The sequence below is a fragment of the Musca domestica genome, unplaced genomic scaffold (genome assembly GCF_030504385.1).
Source record: "Musca domestica strain aabys unplaced genomic scaffold, Musca_domestica.polishedcontigs.V.1.1 11, whole genome shotgun sequence".
NCBI lineage: Eukaryota > Metazoa > Arthropoda > Insecta > Diptera > Muscidae > Musca > Musca domestica.
The window spans coordinates 9,494,558-9,514,242 of NW_026712133.1; the positions used below are offsets into that span (position 1 = coordinate 9,494,558).

General features: G+C 35.0%; 1 protein-coding gene across 12 annotated transcripts in view; it reads left to right on the forward strand.

The window, feature by feature from the left end:
* Positions 1–19,685, forward strand: part of LOC101890768 (embryonic polarity protein dorsal) — a 59,152-nt gene that overhangs the window by 35,972 nt on the left and 3,495 nt on the right. For 7 of the 12 annotated variants that reach the window (XM_059130953.1, XM_059130949.1, XM_059130969.1 and 4 more), the window contains 4 exons: positions 4,305–4,745; positions 4,824–5,002; positions 5,075–5,469; positions 5,527–8,661. In XM_059130953.1, the coding sequence (XP_058986936.1) occupies positions 4,324–4,745; positions 4,824–5,002; positions 5,075–5,469; positions 5,527–7,515 (2,985 nt within the window). In that variant the 5' untranslated portion in view covers positions 4,305–4,323 and the 3' untranslated portion in view covers positions 7,516–8,661. Of the gene's footprint in view, positions 1–3,847; positions 4,038–4,088; positions 4,241–4,304; positions 4,746–4,823; positions 5,003–5,074; positions 5,470–5,526; positions 8,662–8,689; positions 8,795–19,685 lie in introns of those variants that run through there. The other 5 variants (XM_059130979.1, XM_059130982.1, XM_059130958.1 and 2 more) reach the window with 4 other exon arrangements.

Consider the following 19,685-nt stretch of genomic DNA (forward strand, 5'->3'; position numbering starts at 1 on the left):
CTATAAAAAGGACGCCTTTTAAGGTTACAAATAATCGGTTTCACCCAACTTTCGATTGTCTTTTTCTATGTATAAGAATATTTTTATTTCTGAAAAATATCTAACCTTGAATATATTTTACATTTGGAACATAAAAGTGTAAGCAAATTGCTTCAGCGGCCAACACAAACAATCGGTCCAGAATACAGTTTTTGAGAAACACACACATTTAATTAACAAAAAGAAGCATTGTATGTATACTCGTATATGTATGTTTAAACGTATAGCACAACATCGTTTCTGTGCAGAAAAAATATTAGAATAAACATCAAAGTGGAAAATTCAAAATATTCAGTCTCAAACTAAAACTGAAAAAGTCAAAACAATTTTAGTCTCTTTGGTGGCGGCTGGTCGTACGTGGGGGCCATTTGAATCCATAGTTCATGGCAGCATCATCGAGGTGCAGTAGCCAGAAAGTCATTTCGACTCTGTGGCGATTTGTTCGTTTTCTTTTTAGCCGCCAGCAAAATGTTATTTTTATACAATTTTCCGGAGCTGAAAGAGGAAAACTGTCGTGCGTTTTACGCAGAGCGATAACGAGTGACAAATGTCTCACTCTCTGAGTTTTTGTTTGCCAAAATGGATGGATTTGGAAAAGTCAGATGTCCATAAAGAGCAAATACAATTATAGTGTGCTACAGAAAAATGGGAAGAAAACGGATGAGGATATGTGGCAAAGTCGAAGACAAAAGTATTCTCAGGCTTACAGATTGAAAAACAGTATCAGTTAGCTAATTTGCACCAATTTCTAACCAGTAAAGAAAGTCTTAAAGTCGGTCGGGGCCGACTTTATGATACCCTACACCACTTTGCTAATTTAGTAGAGCTGCGCATAACAATTAAAAGTTTTTATGGGAGAATTCAATCATACACGCTGTGTGCCGAAGCAATTATATCTTTTAAATTCGGACTTGTATTATCGGGGAGCTATATCCAAATCGGAACCGATCTCGATAAAATTTGGCAAAGATATTTCTGAGCTGTATTTGATATATTTCCTTGAATATTGTTGTTACGGAGTGCATATTACGGCTGTGGGTAATGACAAATCGGATGAACAGTATATATGGGAGCTATAGCTATATCTGAACCGATCTTCACTAAATTTGACATACTAGCTTCTAGAATCAATTCGGTCGTAAGTGCCAAATCTGATCCAATTCGGGCAAATATTAGGTTTGGTGTACAATAAAAGGTAAATCGGACGAAGTTATATATGGGAGCTATATCCAAATCTGAACCGATCTCGACAAAATTTAGCAAATGTATTTCTGAGATGTATTTGATATATTTCCCCAAATATTGTTGTTACAGAGTGCATATTACGGCTGCGGACGACAAAAATAACAAATCGGATGAACAATATATATGGGAGCTATAGCTATATCTGAACCGATTTCGATCAAATTTGGCATACTTATTTTCAGGCCTAATTTGGTTGTATGTGCAAAATTTCATACTATTCGGGCTGATATTACACGTTTGGTGCAAAATAAAAGGCAAATCGGACGAAGATATATATGGGAGCTATATCTAATTTTTTACCGATTATCTCCAATTTCAATAGGGTTCGTCCTTGGGCCAAACAAATGTTGTTTGCAAAGTTTCATCTCAATCGGATAATAAATGCGACCTGCATTTTGTTCACAAGAATACATGGACAGACGGACTGGCATGCATAAATCAACTCAGAAAGTGATTCTATGCAGATCATTAAAAGGAACTATGGGTCTATCTCGTTTCCTTTTGCCTGTTACAAACAAATGCACAAAGACATAATACCCTGACCACCTTGTGGTGTAGGGTATAAAAAGGGTTGGTTGGCACCAGAGCCACAAAATGTACAAATGTTTCCCCAATGTTTTATTTTTACCCAAATATTCACTAAATTACAACGATTATTCCCTCTTCCATAGAACGAGAGACAAAATAATTTTGTTTATTTTGCGTAAGCAACTCCTCGAAATGTTCGCCGGTGTTTCCAAAAATTTTATATTATTGATCGGAGTAATATGCGATGTTCACATTATTAAAAATATTGAACTAGTTGAATGTTTTGACTTGAACACGGTCCCTGTACACGAAAACCTAGTAAACATGTAGGCAAAGGAAGAGAGCATACACAAATATGGCTACTCGACATCGAAAAAATATTTCATCATTTGGTTATTCCTGTATTTTTCAATGTCATCACGTAATATTTATACCCTACACCACATAGCGGTATGGGTATTATGTCTTTGCATATGTTTGTAATATGGAGATGGAAATAGACCCATAGTTACTTTTTATGGATCTTCATAGAATAACTATCTGAGTCGGTTTATGCATGTCACTCCGCCTGTCCATGTATCTTAGTGAAAGAAATGCAGGTCGCATTTATTATCCGATTGAGATTAAATTTTAAAAACAAAATTTGTTTGGCCCAAGCACGGACCGTATTGAATTTGGTGATAATCGAATATATCTCCGATATATCTTTAACCGATTTCGGGTATAAATAAGCTGAATTTTGGCACATCCAACCAAATTCAGTCTAGAAGCAAGTACATTAAATCTGGTGAAAATCGGTTCGGATGTAGTTATGGCTCCCCTATATATGTTTCATCCGATTTGGTGTTTGAGTCCCTCATATTCGTAATATGCATTCGACAACAATGCTATTTGGTACCAGATATCAGATGCAGCCCATAAATACCTCTGCCAAATTTTATCAAGGTCGGTTTAGTTTTGGATATAGCTCCCATACACAGGGTGAGGTGAAAAAACTGCAACCAACTTCAGACTGCTGTCATTTCTAAGCCACTCGCCCGACAGCTCTTAAAATTATTTCAGTGATAGCTCATTATATTGTTTATAAGCGTATGAAAGCATTTTGGTGAGAAATTTACAAAAAAAAAAAATATTCGTGATGGCATTCAAGCGTGATAGTGTGATTTCTTTATATTTGGCTGGAAGACCACAAGTGGCTATCGTTAGAGCACTCCAGCATTTAAATGTGAATAAATAGTTTGTGTCTCGTACCATCGCTCGTTACCGTGATTATTTTGAGTTCTCATTAAAGTTGAGGCGGATTTAAAGAGAATTTGAAGAGCTTGACAACATTTTGCATTCGCAGTGATTTCGAAATCATAATAAGTGGATTATATCCTCGTTAAAAATATTCGGCATTGGTCCTGAATTTGGAATTGGCCATTGAAACACTTCGGAGGTATACTTGCAGTTAAAAGATCACCCATTTATTTTTTATGTATTTACTCAATGGACTAGTCAAATTTGTCTCGATTCCGCAGCTGGTGGACAAAATGTTAATAAAAAATCATTTCGGTTACATGTTTTTAAATGAATTCAATACAATTTTTAGTAAATAAATTAGATGAAAAAAAAAAAACAATAAAATAAATGTAGACTAGTGTATGTTTCGCTCCATGCTGATCACGTAACAAAATGGGCCTCACCACTAATTCCAAAGACTTTGTGTAAGAACAAAAAAGTCTAAACAAAATGTGATTACATTACATTTAGATTACCAATATACCTTGCAAGATATTTATTGTTCTATCCTCCGTCCGTCCTTTCAACCCATTTGTCCATGCGTAAGTGTACATTAGTACATACATAGATGTATACAGAATTAGTATAATATAGACCAAAATTCGGTCGGTTTACCAAATGGAAAATTGTCAGACAGACAATGCCAATGGGAGAAGAAACATCAGACAGAGAGAGAGAGAGAGAGAGAGAAAGAGCGTGGCCAAGATTGTGTGCCAAATGCCTGTTGATCTACCAGTGGTGGTCGAAGGTGGATGGTTTGTTGGTCTGAAATGTTTTGAGTTTGTGCTAATTTTTTAGTATCTTTCGACACTTTGCGCCGTGATCATCGCAGCAGACCACCATCACCATTGACATCATCAACCACATCAGGAGTGAGAACGCACGCGAGAGAGGAAGAGAGGAGAAGAGTACGTGTTTTACATTTTGGCCATTTTCTTCATTAGGTATATCGTATTTAGAAGAGCTTCGACTTTCTTCACAATTAGCCCAAGGAGAGCGTTTATTTTATGCTTTCTTGTGGTCGACGTAGCATCGACTATATTTAGAATATATTCATCATCGCTGTAGTCGAGCGGTGGTGTTTCGAAACGAAAAAGTGAAAATGGGGGAAAATTCGTACTGAAATCTGCAAAAAATTACTGCTATAGTAGGTCACAATTGCTTCGCCAGATTTGACTAATTTGAAAATTTCGCCTTCAATTTCGTTTCAGTTGATCATTTAGACATTTGATGTACCAAAATCCCGGCAATAACAATTCATTAGCTGGTGGAGGAGGAGGCGCTGGCCACGCTACATTAATAAATCCCAACGCCCCAAATATGGATTCCATGCAACAGCAGCAACAACAGCAGCAGCAACAGAATATCAACTACAATGGAATGCAGCAGCAACAACAGCAGCCACAACAACAGCAACAAGGCCCAAATGCTGTCAACAAAAATATGCGCAAGAAGCCCTACGTTAAGATAACGGAGCAGCCGGCCGGTAAAGCCCTAAGATTCCGTTATGAATGTGAGGGCCGCTCAGCCGGCTCAATACCAGGTGTTAACTCAACGCCCGAGAACAAAACATACCCCACCATCGAAATTGTGGGCTATAAGGGTCGTGCAGTGGTTGTTGTTTCCTGTGTCACCAAAGATCAGCCCTATCGGTAAGCAGTGGACTTAAATCTTAAAACTTCTTCCCGTATCTAATAGATTTTTCTCTACTCCACACAACACTCCGGCAGGCCTCATCCCCACAATCTGGTTGGAAAGGAAGGCTGTAAGAAAGGCGTCTGTACCCTAGAGATTAATTCGGAAACAATGAGGGCTGTGTTCAGCAATTTGGGCATACAATGTGTCAAAAAGAAGGACATTGAAGCAGCTCTCAAAGCACGCGAAGAAATTCGGGTGGATCCATTCAAGAGTAAGTACTACCTCTTCGATATTAGAGTTTGAACTTCGATTAACGGGAACGCGTGTCCTTCTTTCCTTGCAGCTGGATTTTCGCATAGATTTCAACCTTCAAGTATTGATCTGAACTCAGTTCGGTTGTGTTTCCAAGTGTTCATGGAGAGCGATCAAAAGGGGCGCTTCACACAACCGCTTCCGCCCGTGGTCTCGGAACCCATCTACGATAAGAAAGCCATGTCGGACCTGGTGATTTGTCGCCTGTGCAGTTGCTCGGCCTCGGTGCTGGGCAATACCCAAATCATTTTGCTGTGTGAAAAAGTTGCCAAAGAAGATATTGCTGTGCGCTTCTTCGAGGAGAAGAATGGCCAATTATTCTGGGAGGCATATGGAGAGTTCCAACACACCGATGTTCACAAGCAGACTGCCATAGCATTTAAAACGCCTCGATATCGTACCATTGATATAACAGGACCTGCTAAGGTAAGCCGGCGCCCTGCTTCGTGACCCTATTACTACATTGTTCTTACCTCATTTTAGGTCTTCATACAGCTGAAGCGGCCTTCGGACGGTGTCACCAGTGAAGCGCTTCCATTCGAATATGTACCCCTAGATTCAGGTAGGAAACGATTTTTGGATTTGCGTCGGAACCTCAAGAGGAAACCCGACTTTGACATATTCCACGAGATATTAAGTGTCGCCAGCAGCGAAAAACAACAGGCGGTCGCACCAGCAATGGAGGTCATCGACCTGAATACGCCGACTAGTGAGCAACCGTCATCGGAAAATCAAACAATTGTTTCCGAACCGACGACCCAACTGACATTGACGAACGAACCGTGTGACGAACGCCTCGATGACGAAGAATCCCAACGACTTAGCCAGCAAGCAATCGATACAATAATCGACGAGAAGATGCGAGAGTTAGAGCAACAGCAGCAGCAAGAGCAACTGAGCGCCATGCAGCAAGTGGTGGAAATCATCAACGCCGAAGATAACCAACTCCAAAGCCTCGCCAGCGATTCGGCAACTCTCCAAGAACAGCAACAACAACAGAATGCCAATGAGAAAATTAACGAATGGATGGAGGCGAATGAAACGCAACAACAAGTTCAACCGATTGGCGGTACTGAATCCGAAGACAAGGCTTTGAGCGATCTTCTAGACCAGGTTGCTGAATTGGATGAAATCTACAGTGAACACGTTGTCCGACGCGACACCTACCACAATGCCCTGCTCAATGAATTAAACGGCATTGATGCGTGTGTTCCTGAAGCGAACGCAGGCTTGGTCGATGGCGGCCAGACGGCCATGGATGTCGATGACAGCTTTGACGATGCAGCTACCTACAGCAGCTTGCAGATCGCTTTCAAGAATCCCATTACCATACCCATGGACAGTATAATGCCACCCTCGCCTCCAGCTTCTATTCAGACTGACATTGGAGGTGATTGTAGTAATTATGATCCGGTGGAGGTGAAGTCTAGTCCGGCAGCGGCGGCCAGTACTCCAGATATTGTACAACAACAGCAATCGCCACCACGGCCAGCGCCGCCTAGGACCGTGTCTTCGCCTCATATGCATGTCACTGCAGTGGAACAGGAAAAAGTACCGCCATTGCCGCCGAAACGTCTACGCAAGCAGGACAGCAATGCCGAGAACCGTTCGATCGAGGCAAACATAGACGCAGATGCTGGACGCAAAATGAGACAACAGGCTCCCATACTAATTACCAAGCCCACGGATCAATTGCCTCCCACCAAACGTTTACCACAAAAGCCCGGCTCCAGCAATACCTTGCCTAGGCAAAAGAAACCTGGATTCTTTTCAAAACTGTTCTCGCGACGCAAGAGCAAATCTGACCTTAGCCAACCCGGTGATCTTGAGACTGGATCGAAGGCTGCTTCCAAGGCTGGATCGAAAGCTGCAAGCCCAGACGCAAGTCGAGAGCCTAGTATTGGATATTTCGATCTAAAGGATAATCACCGATCATCCTTGCGATCGGCGAAATCATTGCAACCACCCTCCTTCCCAAGTTCGCCTTCAAAGACCACAGAGAAAGTTGGCAAACCTGTAGCACGAAGTGTCAGCAGTGTATCTGGCAAGCGCCGTCTTCTGTACCACACGAACGCCGATGTCATACACATCCCGCTGAAGGGCAATCTATATCCCGATGAAGAATACTCACATGCCAGTACCATAACCTTGGCCAATACCCTGGATCAAAATACAGTGTCCGCCTTAGAGCAAGCCCAAATACCCATTACAGATGGCAATATGGAGCTGGTAGCCATTGCCGATCGAGAGGGTCTGCGTACTCTGGCTGATGGCCAGTTCAATGTCGAACTAGATCCCAGCATGGATCTGACGGAGGCAGAACACTATGCCCTCTACACGACAATGCCGCCCAAGGCGACGGCCAGTGAATTCGATGAGGCCTCTGCCTATTATGCGCCCGTGGACGCAGGAGAAATACTCTCGCCGGAGGAGGTGGCCCAGCGATTGTTGGCTGCCAATCGTCAAAATTAGAACATCACCCGCTCAATAGGTGTTTGTCTACTTGTCGTCCAAATCGTGACGACTTTTGTGGCTAAATCGAGAGAATCTTCTTGAAAAGCTTACAAAATGGTCATTGCGAGGTGCCAGGAATTTTACACTGCTGCTGTTGCTGCAGGTGATGCTCTAGCTCTCGCTCAATACTCTCTTGCTCGTACTACTATCTATTTGTATTTAAATAGTGACGCCGCCCTCACACCTACAGACACTCACAAATAGGTGTTGACGTGTTCGAGGTGTTGACGTCACAATGAAATTGTGTAATTTGCCAAAAAAAATATTATTTTTTTTTTAAACCAACCAACAAAAACAACAGCTCTCTTTCTCTCTGCGCACACTCTCCTGTTACTTTCGACAAGGAAACATTTGTTTGAGAACCCGGTATTGCTCCCGGTATTTTGTTAAAATCAACGCCACACCAAAGTTTTTGGGGTGTGTGCGATCGATTCAATTGTTGGAATTTTGTATTAGTCCAAAATATATTTGTATTTCATTGTTGACGGTGCTCAACGGTTAAAAAATGGAGCCCAACGAATCTAGTCTTAAACTCAAGAATCCAAAGCAGCCGCATTAGTTTGTAGTAGTTCCGCAAAAAAAAAAAACGGGCGCACTAACAGAATTTTATTCAATATTTTTATACATGAATAGAAATTTATTTTTATTATTGTTATTGTTATAGAATAATATTATGTGCACAAAATCACAGATGCACCCATACATACAGATATTGTTAAACAATAGCGAACTCCTAAAAGAGTTGGCAAAAATGTTTTTGGTCAAGAACAAAATGGTTCTGAAAATATTGTAATTTGTATTGAATCTAAAAAACAAACAAAAGAAATTGTAATGGAATCCCCTCTAGGGATCCAATATGCGAATTTACATTTCTAGAATTTAAAATCTATCCTAATTACAACAAACAACTACTACTATTATTACATTTGTATTTGTATTCACATCTATTGGTATTTGTAAGTTAGAATTAAAATTAAACTTAAAACTTTTTGGAAAATGGATGAGTCGCTGCTCGACCATTTCCCGAACGGCATAGAACTTCTTGCATATGTATTGAAAACAGAAAAAAAAAAAACAAACATAAACCAAAATCAACAAAATATATATTTGTAATCAAAACTCTTTATTTTAGATCCCGCGCACTTGAGACGTAAACGCCAAAAAACGAATGGCGATCCGGTTCATTTGTTGTTGCAACAACAGCAGAAACAGCATCAGAATGATCATTCAGACGCCCGTAAGTTGCAAATTTTCTCTCATTTATTGGTGGTGGTGGTGGTGACGATGGGTGGGTGGGTGTTTGGGTGTGGGTGTGTGTGTGTGTGTGTGTGTGATTGGTTTTGATAGTTTTGCTCAATTTTAGAATAGATTTGCGGTATTTGGGAAAATATTTATTTGATTGTCGTTCGTTAATTGTTATGAACAATTGAAAACGTTTGAAGAAAAGGTAGAAAAAGGATTGGGATTGTTCGAATTGTAAATAATGAGGAAATGGACATACGCAATTAAGAGGTGCTCATGTAATTATGTAACGAACAAATTGTATTTGTATGCCTCAAATTTCATTCAAGTCGAACTAGTTTTTAAAATATATGCAGTGTGAATTTTTGAATTATTATCTTTTAACATTGTGGTCCCTCGTTTGTCTACATATTTCCATCAACCTGTTCATCAGATAGAGCTGGTTCGAGCAAGCATTAGGCTGCATTTTTATTTTAACTATAATTATTTTATTACTATTGTTATTATATAATTATAATTATTATATACTATATACTATTTATATTATGTACTATACGATTATTTTTTACTAGCTGGCCCGGTCCGCGTTGCCGGACCCTACTTTTAGTTTTTAATGCATATTTTTTAAAGCATTATAGAACACTGATCTGAATGATTTCAAAGTAGTCAAAGATAATTGGTCTTTTACACTCATTACCGTAATATAGGAATTAATTTATAGAACAGTGTGGCTTGTTTGTTCGGGATACCGTAGTATTTTGTTTTTGCAAAATGGTCTGGCTTTATCCCTTTATTGTTGTTTTTATAAAAACAACGTTTGTTTATTAGTGGAGAACGATGGTAATGTTTACCAGGGGGTAAGGCAGGGAATACCTAGGTTTCGGAAAGAGCCACCAATCCTCATCAGTTCCCTTGTTTTTGCCTGGGATATTCTCCCCAGAAGTTATTTTAAAAATAACTTCTATGACAAAAAAACATTTTTTACCCAAGTGACGAGATCGTAAGCTCAATAGAAGAGGAACCAAAGAATTAAATAAAACTAAAATTCTCTTGGAAAGTCTTCTAAATCTTACAACCGCACTTATAAACATTTACATCTTTCTCCACTTGTTATGCTTTCGTTCAGCCTGAACGAAGCAGCATAACCATGTAAGTTGGTTTTGTCTGTTACAACAAAAACCCCTTCGTCGACCGTGCCTTGTCTATTAATAGAACAGTGTGGCTTGTTTGTTCGGGATACCGTAGTATTTTGTTTTTGCAAAATGGTCTGGCTTTATCCCTTTATTGTTGTTTTTATAAAAACTACGTTTTTTTCTTAGTGGAGAACGATGGTAATGTTTACCAGGGGGTAAGGCAGGGAATACCTAGGTTTCGGAAAGAGCCACCAATCCTCATCAGTTCCCTTGTTTTTGCCTGGGATATTCTCCCCAGAAGTTATTTTAAAAATAACTTCTATGACAAAAAAACATTTTTTACCCAAGTGACGAGATCGTAAGCTCAATAGAAGACTTTCCAAGAGAATTTTAGTTTTATTTAATTCTTTGGTTCCTCTTCTATTGAGCTTACGATCTCGTCACTTGGGTAAAAAATGTTTTTTTGTCATAGAAGTTATTTTTAAAATAACTTCTGGGGAGAATATCCCAGGCAAAAACAAGGGAACTGATGAGGATTGGTGGCTCTTTCCGAAACCTAGGTATTCCCTGCCTTACGCCCTGGTAAACATTACCATCGTTCTCCACTAATAAACAAACGTTGTTTTTATAAAAACAACAATAAAGGGATAAAGCCAGACCATTTTGCAAAAACAAAATACTACGGTATCCCGAACAAACAAGCCACACTGTTCTATTAATAGACAAGGCACGGTCGACGAAGGGGTTTTTGTTGTAACAGACAAAACCAACTTACATGGTTATGCTGCTTCGTTCAGGCTGAACGAAAGCATAACAAGTGGAGAAAGATGTAAATGTTTATAAGTGCGGTTGTAAGATTTAGAAGACTTTCCAAGAGAATTTTAGTTTTATTTAATTCTTTGGTTCCTCTTCTATTGAGCTTACGATCTCGTCACTTGGGTAAAAAATGTTTTTTTGTCATAGAAGTTATTTTTAAAATAACTTCTGGGGAGAATATCCCAGGCAAAAACAAGGGAACTGATGAGGATTGGTGGCTCTTTCCGAAACCTAGGTATTCCCTGCCTTACCCCCTGGTAAACATTACCATCGTTCTCCACTAATAAACAAACGTTGTTTTTATAAAAACAACAATAAAGGGATAAAGCCAGACCATTTTGCAAAAACGGAATTAATTTATTTTTGTCATTAAAATTGTGCGTTGGAGAACCCATAAAGTCCATATTTTTCTTCATAGTATAGGGTAAGTGTGCCTAAGTTCGGCATGTCCCAGTAGTCGGCACTTTTTATTTTTAAGCCCAAATAAATGAAACTATTGTAACTAAATGTATTTTGTTTACTTCAAATATATTGTCAGCTATCTTTGTGCACAATTTCGCTAAGAAAAGATGAATTATTCTAATAAAAATTAAATTTTTGTCTGTGAAGGTCCTCGACAATTCATATTCTTAAGAAAAGTACAATAAAGACGTCGAATCAGTTTAACTAAACAAAAATATTATATTTTAATGAATTAATTTATTATTATTATTAATTATTCTTACAAAAAAAATGGTATGCCGACTGCTGGAACATGCGATACCGACAATTGGCAAGTGGTGCCGACTACTGGCAAAAAAGCATTGTTTTAATAAAACTACAAATTTATGAAATTTAATAAAAAGTTATTAAAACTTTATTTATTATTGCAAAAACTATACAAAATTTCGAATCTGAATAAATTAACTTTGTAATAATTGAAATGTTCCACTCAAAATGGTGAGCGATTAAAAACGCGAAAATCCTAAAAGTGCCGACTACTGGTACACTTACCCTAATTCAATAACGATCCAAAAAAATAATATTCGTAATTTTTTCATGTTTCTGCCACAATTTGATATTTCGGAGTTTATGGCATGTAGACGTACATCCCACATCTACGTTCCAAACCAATATTCTAGTTAAAAATTCAATAGTATACCAAATTTTCTTTTCTGACCAAACCTTGGTTAGGAAAGTGGATTTGCGGGTACACTAATGTGGGAACTATACTCAAATAAATGCCTATGTGGACAATTATCTGTAAGACGATTCTCCAACCCAGAGTAGCCTAAATACAATTTTTTAGCCAAATCAATTGATGAATGTGATCAAGAGCAAGATGGGCTCCACTCCAAAAGTCAAAATATTATGAGAAGAGGTTTTTTACACCCGTAGAAACAAAGATGCCAAATAAAGGCCTGAAAAATGAAAAAAATGTCCAAAACCCCGAATATAGCTTAAATTATATGATGGTTATGCCAAAACGTGATAATTTTTTGCGAGGATGGTTTCTTCTCAAATTACCAACTTTTGCTAAAATGCGTATGAGTAAAATATGGTTAAAATGTAAACTATACTTGAAAAAGGATTGTACCCTTATCCGGGGGTCATATATCATGACCTGCAAAAGCGATTTAAGATATCTTGAAAGTTTAGGAAGTTTTTTTCTTTTTTTCCTAAATGTCCAATTCGCTCTACCATTTTGAACCCTTTATATTCGGTATTTCACTGATTGCCGTTCCAATGAATTGCATTTTGAGTTCTCATTGGGCGGATTATTGTAATATGAAAAAAATAGGTCCACATATAAGGGTTATACCAAAGCATTGTCCTATTCTTATAATTATTTGAAAAAATGTGTTGTTCTTCCTAAAATCTCAAATTACCAACATTTGAGGAATTTGAAAGGGGCTACATCATTTGAGGGACTACATCAATTTAGGCCGACCCTTTGTGTTTGGTTAAGCTATATAAAATGGACCCTAAAAACGTTTGATCCGAAACCCCTTTTTGGGATTTTTATGTACCAACCAAACAATTTTCCAAGTGTAATTTCCCGCAGTGTAATTACTGATTATAGCGCATAGTCACCGTATAACGTTACTTGGGAGTTAAGGTTACTTTTAAGGTATCGGAAGAATTTCCCGAGGATATGAATCCTTTTCTTTCTAAATTTTCAATTTGCTCCACTATTTTGTATAGTTCGCATATAACAGTGCTCTTCATATTCGGTATTTCACTGATTGCAGTCCCAATGAATTTTGCATTTTAAGTTCTCATTGGATGGATTATTTCCATATCTAGTCAATTTCCATTGAATTTTTTTTCGATTTTTCCCGATTTGAGAATTTTTGCCATGAGATCTCTTTTTTCGTGTTTTTTTAGCGATTTTGAAAAAGTAATTATCTTTTAACTTTGGTCTAACTGCGTTAAGTTATTTCGATATCATCTGACTGAATTCCATGCAACCCGCCATCAATTTCAGTTCTCAAGAAATCAAGTCAATTAAATAAATTGTTTTTAATATTCGAATTAAAAAAAAATATAAAAAAACACTACAAATGTACATTAGAAAAAAGTAAGTCAAAATGGAAAAAAATCATGCAAAATAAAACATTACTATTGTACATTTCAAAAGTCAAAATTGTTCACGCAGAACAATGCATTTTTACGCGATTTTTTTGAATATTATCCTTTTCGGAAAACAGACAATTCCGAATTTGTATGAATCGTTAAAATCAGATCAGCGGATCTTGAGTTATAAGCGTAGTAACTAACACAACTTACATTTATATATATATAGATTATAATGTTATACATTTTTATTATTATTATTATTTTTATTATTATTATTATTATTATTATTATTATTATTATTATTATTATTATTTTATTATTATTATTATTATTATTATTATTATTATTATTATTATTATTATTATTATTATTATTATTATTATTATTATTATTATTATTATTATTATTATTATTATTATTATTATTATTATTATTATTATTATTATTATTATTATTATTATTATTATTATTATTATTATTATTATTATTATTATTATTATTATTATTATTATTATTATTATTATTATTATTATTATTATTATTATTATATTATTATTATTATTATTATTATTATTATTATTATTATTATTATTATATTATTATTATTATTATTATTATTAGTATTATTATTATTATTATTATTATTATTATTATTATTATTATTATTATTATTATTATTATTATTATTATTATTATTATTATTATTATTATTATTATTATCTTGCAATTTTTTTACATTCTCGAAATTCCTAGTTCCTGAGAATCCTCGGTTAACATGACCGTTATGGCATATCTCATTTTCGTCGTTGCTTGAAGGCAAAAATTAGACTACGAATCATAAATTTAAAATTTGACCTTTGTTATGTGATAAGTTGACCGTGTTTCACCCAGGATATTAATTCCTTTTGTTGGTCTGATTACTATCGTTGAATGAAATTTCACATGTTTTACAATTGTTTGGACACGGTTAGAAGAAGAAGGTCCAGACATCTCGTTAAAGCTGAAAATGGAACCAGTAAATAGTTTGACCCTATGAGAGGGTTTTCCTGTCTGGGCGATTCTTACATTTTTCAAATAATAAGGTATGGCATGAAATACGATGCGGACTTGAAAAAAATGTTTTAGTACGTGATTTTTATTAACTTTTTTTTTCTTTTTGTGGGTAAGACAGAGAGACTCGGAATAGAAATCGAAAAAAAAAAATGTTCGTACTGGCAATTCCTTATGAGCTTTCATATTTTATACAACAATATTAACAACAATGATAGAAAAAGCAATGAAGTAAAACGTAAATCTCTATAAACAAATGTAAATGTCAGAGTCAACTTCAAATAAGAACGATGAAAATTGTCTCAAGTAAGCTGGACGAGTCGAAATCAGTAAGCCTATTCTGTAACTTTTTAACAGTCGATAATGTTTTTTTTTTTTTACTGAGCATTTCCCTTTTACAGCACAAATAACAACTTTGCTATTCTATAACAGTTTTATTAGTTACTGTTATTGGCGTTATTGAAAAAACAATTGAATAATTGTATTTGTAATTTTTTGACAAAAATTTTCAATGCAGGATTTGCTCATGTCATTTCAAATAAACATTCCCTACATTTTCTGTAATTTGCCTTGTTAAATTTCACTGTACAGACAACAGGTTCCCATCTCTGATTTGTGTATGTACAATGGATTCATAAATAAATATTTTGACAATGAGATGTTGTCAAATGAATAATTTTGGAAAAATTTTGAACACATGATTGCATGACTTTACCTTCTTAATTCTAGCTTGGATTTGCCTTGTATTGTGTATGAATTTTTTATTTTGAAAAATTCAAAACTTGAAAGCTTTTAAAGTGTAATGAAAGCCATACACCTTACAACTGGTTGTACAACTGGGAGAGGTTGTATTCAAGATTGTATCGTTTGTGGCCTGGTTGTACGAAGTTGTGTCTCGGTTGCATGAAAAATCAATTTTTTTTGATATTTGGCATGTTGTACCGACCGATTGTAACGTTAGTGGGCATGTCGCATACAATTTCATTTTGTGTTTATTTTCGAAGAGGCAACACCATTGTTTCGCACATCAAAACAACACGAAATCCAATCAAATGTGTGGTTTTAATGTACATATAAAATTGAATTTTAATATAAAAAATGCAATTTCAAAAATTAATACGAAATAAAGGCTATTAAGCCAATTATAGAAAATGAATTTTTTCCGATGCCATCTTAACTCGAATAAAATCTACGAAAAGTGAAGTTGTACACAAAGTTGTATCGTTTGTGGCCGAAGCATACAACTCTCCAGGTTGTACCAATGGTTGTATCGTGTGTAGCTTGCATAACAACAATTTATCTATATTTTTAAAAAGCTGTCTTATAAATAAACAATAACAACAAATAAAAAACAACTTTACCCATTGTTTATATTACAAAAACTTTCGTTTTTTTTGTTTTTGCTATAATAACAAAAAAAAATAAAAAACTTTTTAATCGACAAAAGTTAGAGAATCGATCTACTGAGGCTGCAAATGCAGTTGATGCTCAACTAATGTTTATTACAAAAAAACAAAAAAAAACAAGTCCCATGAAGCTAGAAAGCTTTTGAATGTATTTTGGCTACAAAACTTTACGGCTAAAGCTTATGAGATAATAAACGTTGCCACATTAATTGATTTTTGAAAGCAAAAGCCTTAAATCTATTTAAAAGCTCTTTTGGAATTAGAGCATGCGATAAATTGAAAAACAAATCCAACATTTATATATAAGACGTGGCCAGCAATGATGCGAGATAAACACTCGTCTTTAAACATCAGACGTAAAAATATTTTATATCACTAGCCTGAAATACAATTATCTATATATTTATTCGATTAGGCCTTTATCCCGCAATTACATATCGTAACGAAATTTTGACTGGAATTCGGCATAAACCAGAATTTTCTATTTGAATTTTCGTTAATATTTGGGGGAATTAAATGGACCAAAAGTTAAATTTGACCTGAATTTGTTGTGCTCACTCAAATTGTTAAATGCTCACTCAAATTGTTAAATGCTTAAGTCCGTGACTTTTTTTGAAACCCGAATACTGATGAAGAATCTTACATATGGATGCGGCATTATTGTTATAACCTACACCACACTGTGGTCAGGGCATTATGTCTTTTTGCATTTGTTTGTAACATAGAGAAGGAAACGAGCTAGACCCATAGTTCTATTTGATGATCTGCATAGCATCACATTCTGAGTCGATTTATGTATACCGTCCGTCCGTTTGTCCATGTATTTTTGCAAACAAAGTACAGGTCGCATTATTTGCCCGATCGAGATGATATTTTGCACAAATAGTTTTTTTTGGGCCAACGATGAGCCGTATATATCTTCAACTGATTTTGGGTTAATTATGCACCTGAATTTTGACACATCCAACCGAATTCAGCTTAGAAGCAAGTACATCAAATTCAGTAAAAGTTTGTTCAGATATAGCTATAGCTCCCATATATATTGTTCATCTGATTTGTTAAATTTCTCCTCCACAGCTGTAATATCCACTCCATAACAACGATACTCGGAGAAATATGTCAAATACCTCTCAGAAATACTTTTGCCAAATTTTATCGAGATCAGTTCGGATTTGGATATAGCTCCCATATATATCGTTACTCGATGTTAAGTTTATTGTGCACCAAATGGTTAATATAAACCCGAATTGAATGGATTTTAGCACGTACTAACGACCTCAGCCTGGAAGAAAGTGTATGACATTTTATGAAAATCGGTTTATATATAGCTATAGGTCCCATATATATATGTTTCATCCGGTTTTGTATTTTACCCTCTCACACCCGTAAAATACTCTTCACAACAACGATATTTGGTGCCAACTATCAGATGCAGCATAGAAATAACTCTGCTACATTTTATTGAGATCGGGTCAGATTTGGATATAGCAACCATATATATCTTCACCCGATTTGGCATTCATTGTGCCTAAAAAGTTTAATATCAGCTCAATTGAATGGATTTTGATGAAAAATATGCATTCAAAAACGATGATCGTTTCCCCATAAAAGCGTTTATTTGATATTTGTAGCTTTCCTATAAGTACAAAGTAGTGTAGGGTATCATGAAGTCGACCCGACTTTGGCCTTTCTTTACTGGTTATATGTATATAATATCATAGATGACATTTTCATTGAACTATCAGTTCCGATAAAGGTGTTAGAAAGGAAACAGAAACTAAGTAGATACTATTGACTTAACATTTAATTTTTCAACCCTCTGAATTTGGGTTCAAAGTCAACTTCGGAGTCGGAGCCGTGAAAATGGTTTGAATTCAAGGTCTAATGAAAACTTTGCTCGAATCTGCGGGACCTGGGCCTCAATTCTTGTTCTATGAAAATGTGAAATAGAAACTTTTATAAAGGAAAGAAATGTCAAATGAAAAATATTATAAAGGAAATATTTTTCATTTCGTATTTTCATAGAACAAGAATCCAGCCCCTGGTTCGTACTTGGCGATAAAAAGCAATCGAAACTTTAAGAAACGGGAAAACTTATTAAGGATGTAAAGAAAAAATTAGGTACAGGATTATCTGTTTTAGGTCATGGGATGTCTCTTGATCTATTTTTAGGTCTTTCGAAAATTTGCAATAATGAACTTATGTAGTCTTTAAAAAAAAAAAAACACACAGAACTTCATTAAGTTTAGCGTGAGTTTTTTTATTTTTTTTTATACATAACTAAAAAAATTAAATTAATTATTCTCCAGATTTTTGGTGGAAGAATAAGGAAAGTTTTAAGGTGAGGGTACGTTAGCAGCTTGACATGATGGCTAGACACATTAATGTCAAATTATAATGGACAAGGACGGCAGGATTCGAGTGCGACATCCCTTTATAAAATGTCGCAAAACATGTCATGCCAAGACTTCAAGCTGCTTTTGTACTCACACCTTTAGTTTTGAAAAAATAATACTAAATTGATGATGAAAAGAATTGAAGTTGCAATAAAATCTTCGAATGAATCGGTTAAATTACTTTTTAAAGATATTGTTGTTGTTGTTAAAAAAAATTGATTAAAGTCAAAGAAAAAGAAATTATAAAGAACAAAGAAAACCTGCCACTGATCGGTTATTAGCCTTATTGGAATATATATTACATAATAGATTATGAAAACCAAACTTGTTATTGAAATGGAGTAGTCTTAAAACAAACAAACAAACAAACATTAATACAAATTATACTTATAAGTTATTTCAAATCAATACTCATTATATAAAAGTAAAAAATATTCAGATATAATACGATAACTATTTGCACATTATTTTATGACTGAGATTATCTTTGGATAAATACATTAAAGTATTATAAAATTTTCATATTTTTGATAAACGCTTTGAAAACAATCAATTGAAAACCTATATAGCAAATCTACATTTTATACTCGGACAATAAATGTCTAACCGGAAATTTTGAAATTATTTAATATGTTACTCAAGAAAATATTTTTATACAAATAACAAGGTAAAAGAAAAAGAAAATCAATTAAAAGTTATGCAATAATAGCAAACAATGAATTGTAAAATAATGATCTTCAAAAAATAATTAATAATAATAATTTGCCTGGAAATTGTCCACCAAATTGCGTACACCTGTAGTGGTGTGTTATATAAATGAAATCGATGTAAACTCCTTCCGATTCGATTTATATCACCAGTAGTAGGATTCTGTAACAGTCTGGAACAACAATTAAAAAAAAAATAAATAAAAATCACAATGTTTTTTTCTATTAATCTTTCTAATATTTACTTACCGATAATTACCAAAATAATAATTAACACAATTATGAGATGATTAAACCGTTAGAGAATCCTACCACTGAGGTTCAAACGTTGCTCCCTCGAACGGAAGATAACACCAAATTTTGCTAAACGACTTTTGTTACCAAAACCATTTCCCTTTGTGTGACAAAGTAATGTGAAAATATAAAATTAAACTTTTAAGAACAAATTGAAATTAGACTAATTTTGTACCTTTGTGGAACTTTAGCAGTAATTTACACAGACATAAATATGTTCCTCGACACAGAAGAAATTTTGTAATGATTCAAAGTTAGCTTATAGTGAAAATTTTTGTAACCAAAAACGCTTAAGGAGATGGAAAATAAGGAAATCAAATTCAAAATAAACACCTCCTTCTAAAGACATTGAGTTTTCTTGTGTAAAGGAAGGGCAGGTCATTTCCAAATTTAAAGTTTTAAGATGCCAAAAAAAAATCTTTTTAATTTAATTATTTTCATTGCATTATGTCTAAACTGCAAATGCAAGACTGATATTAGAGTTTTCATGATTGGTATGTAAGAAAAATGATCGCCATATCCTTT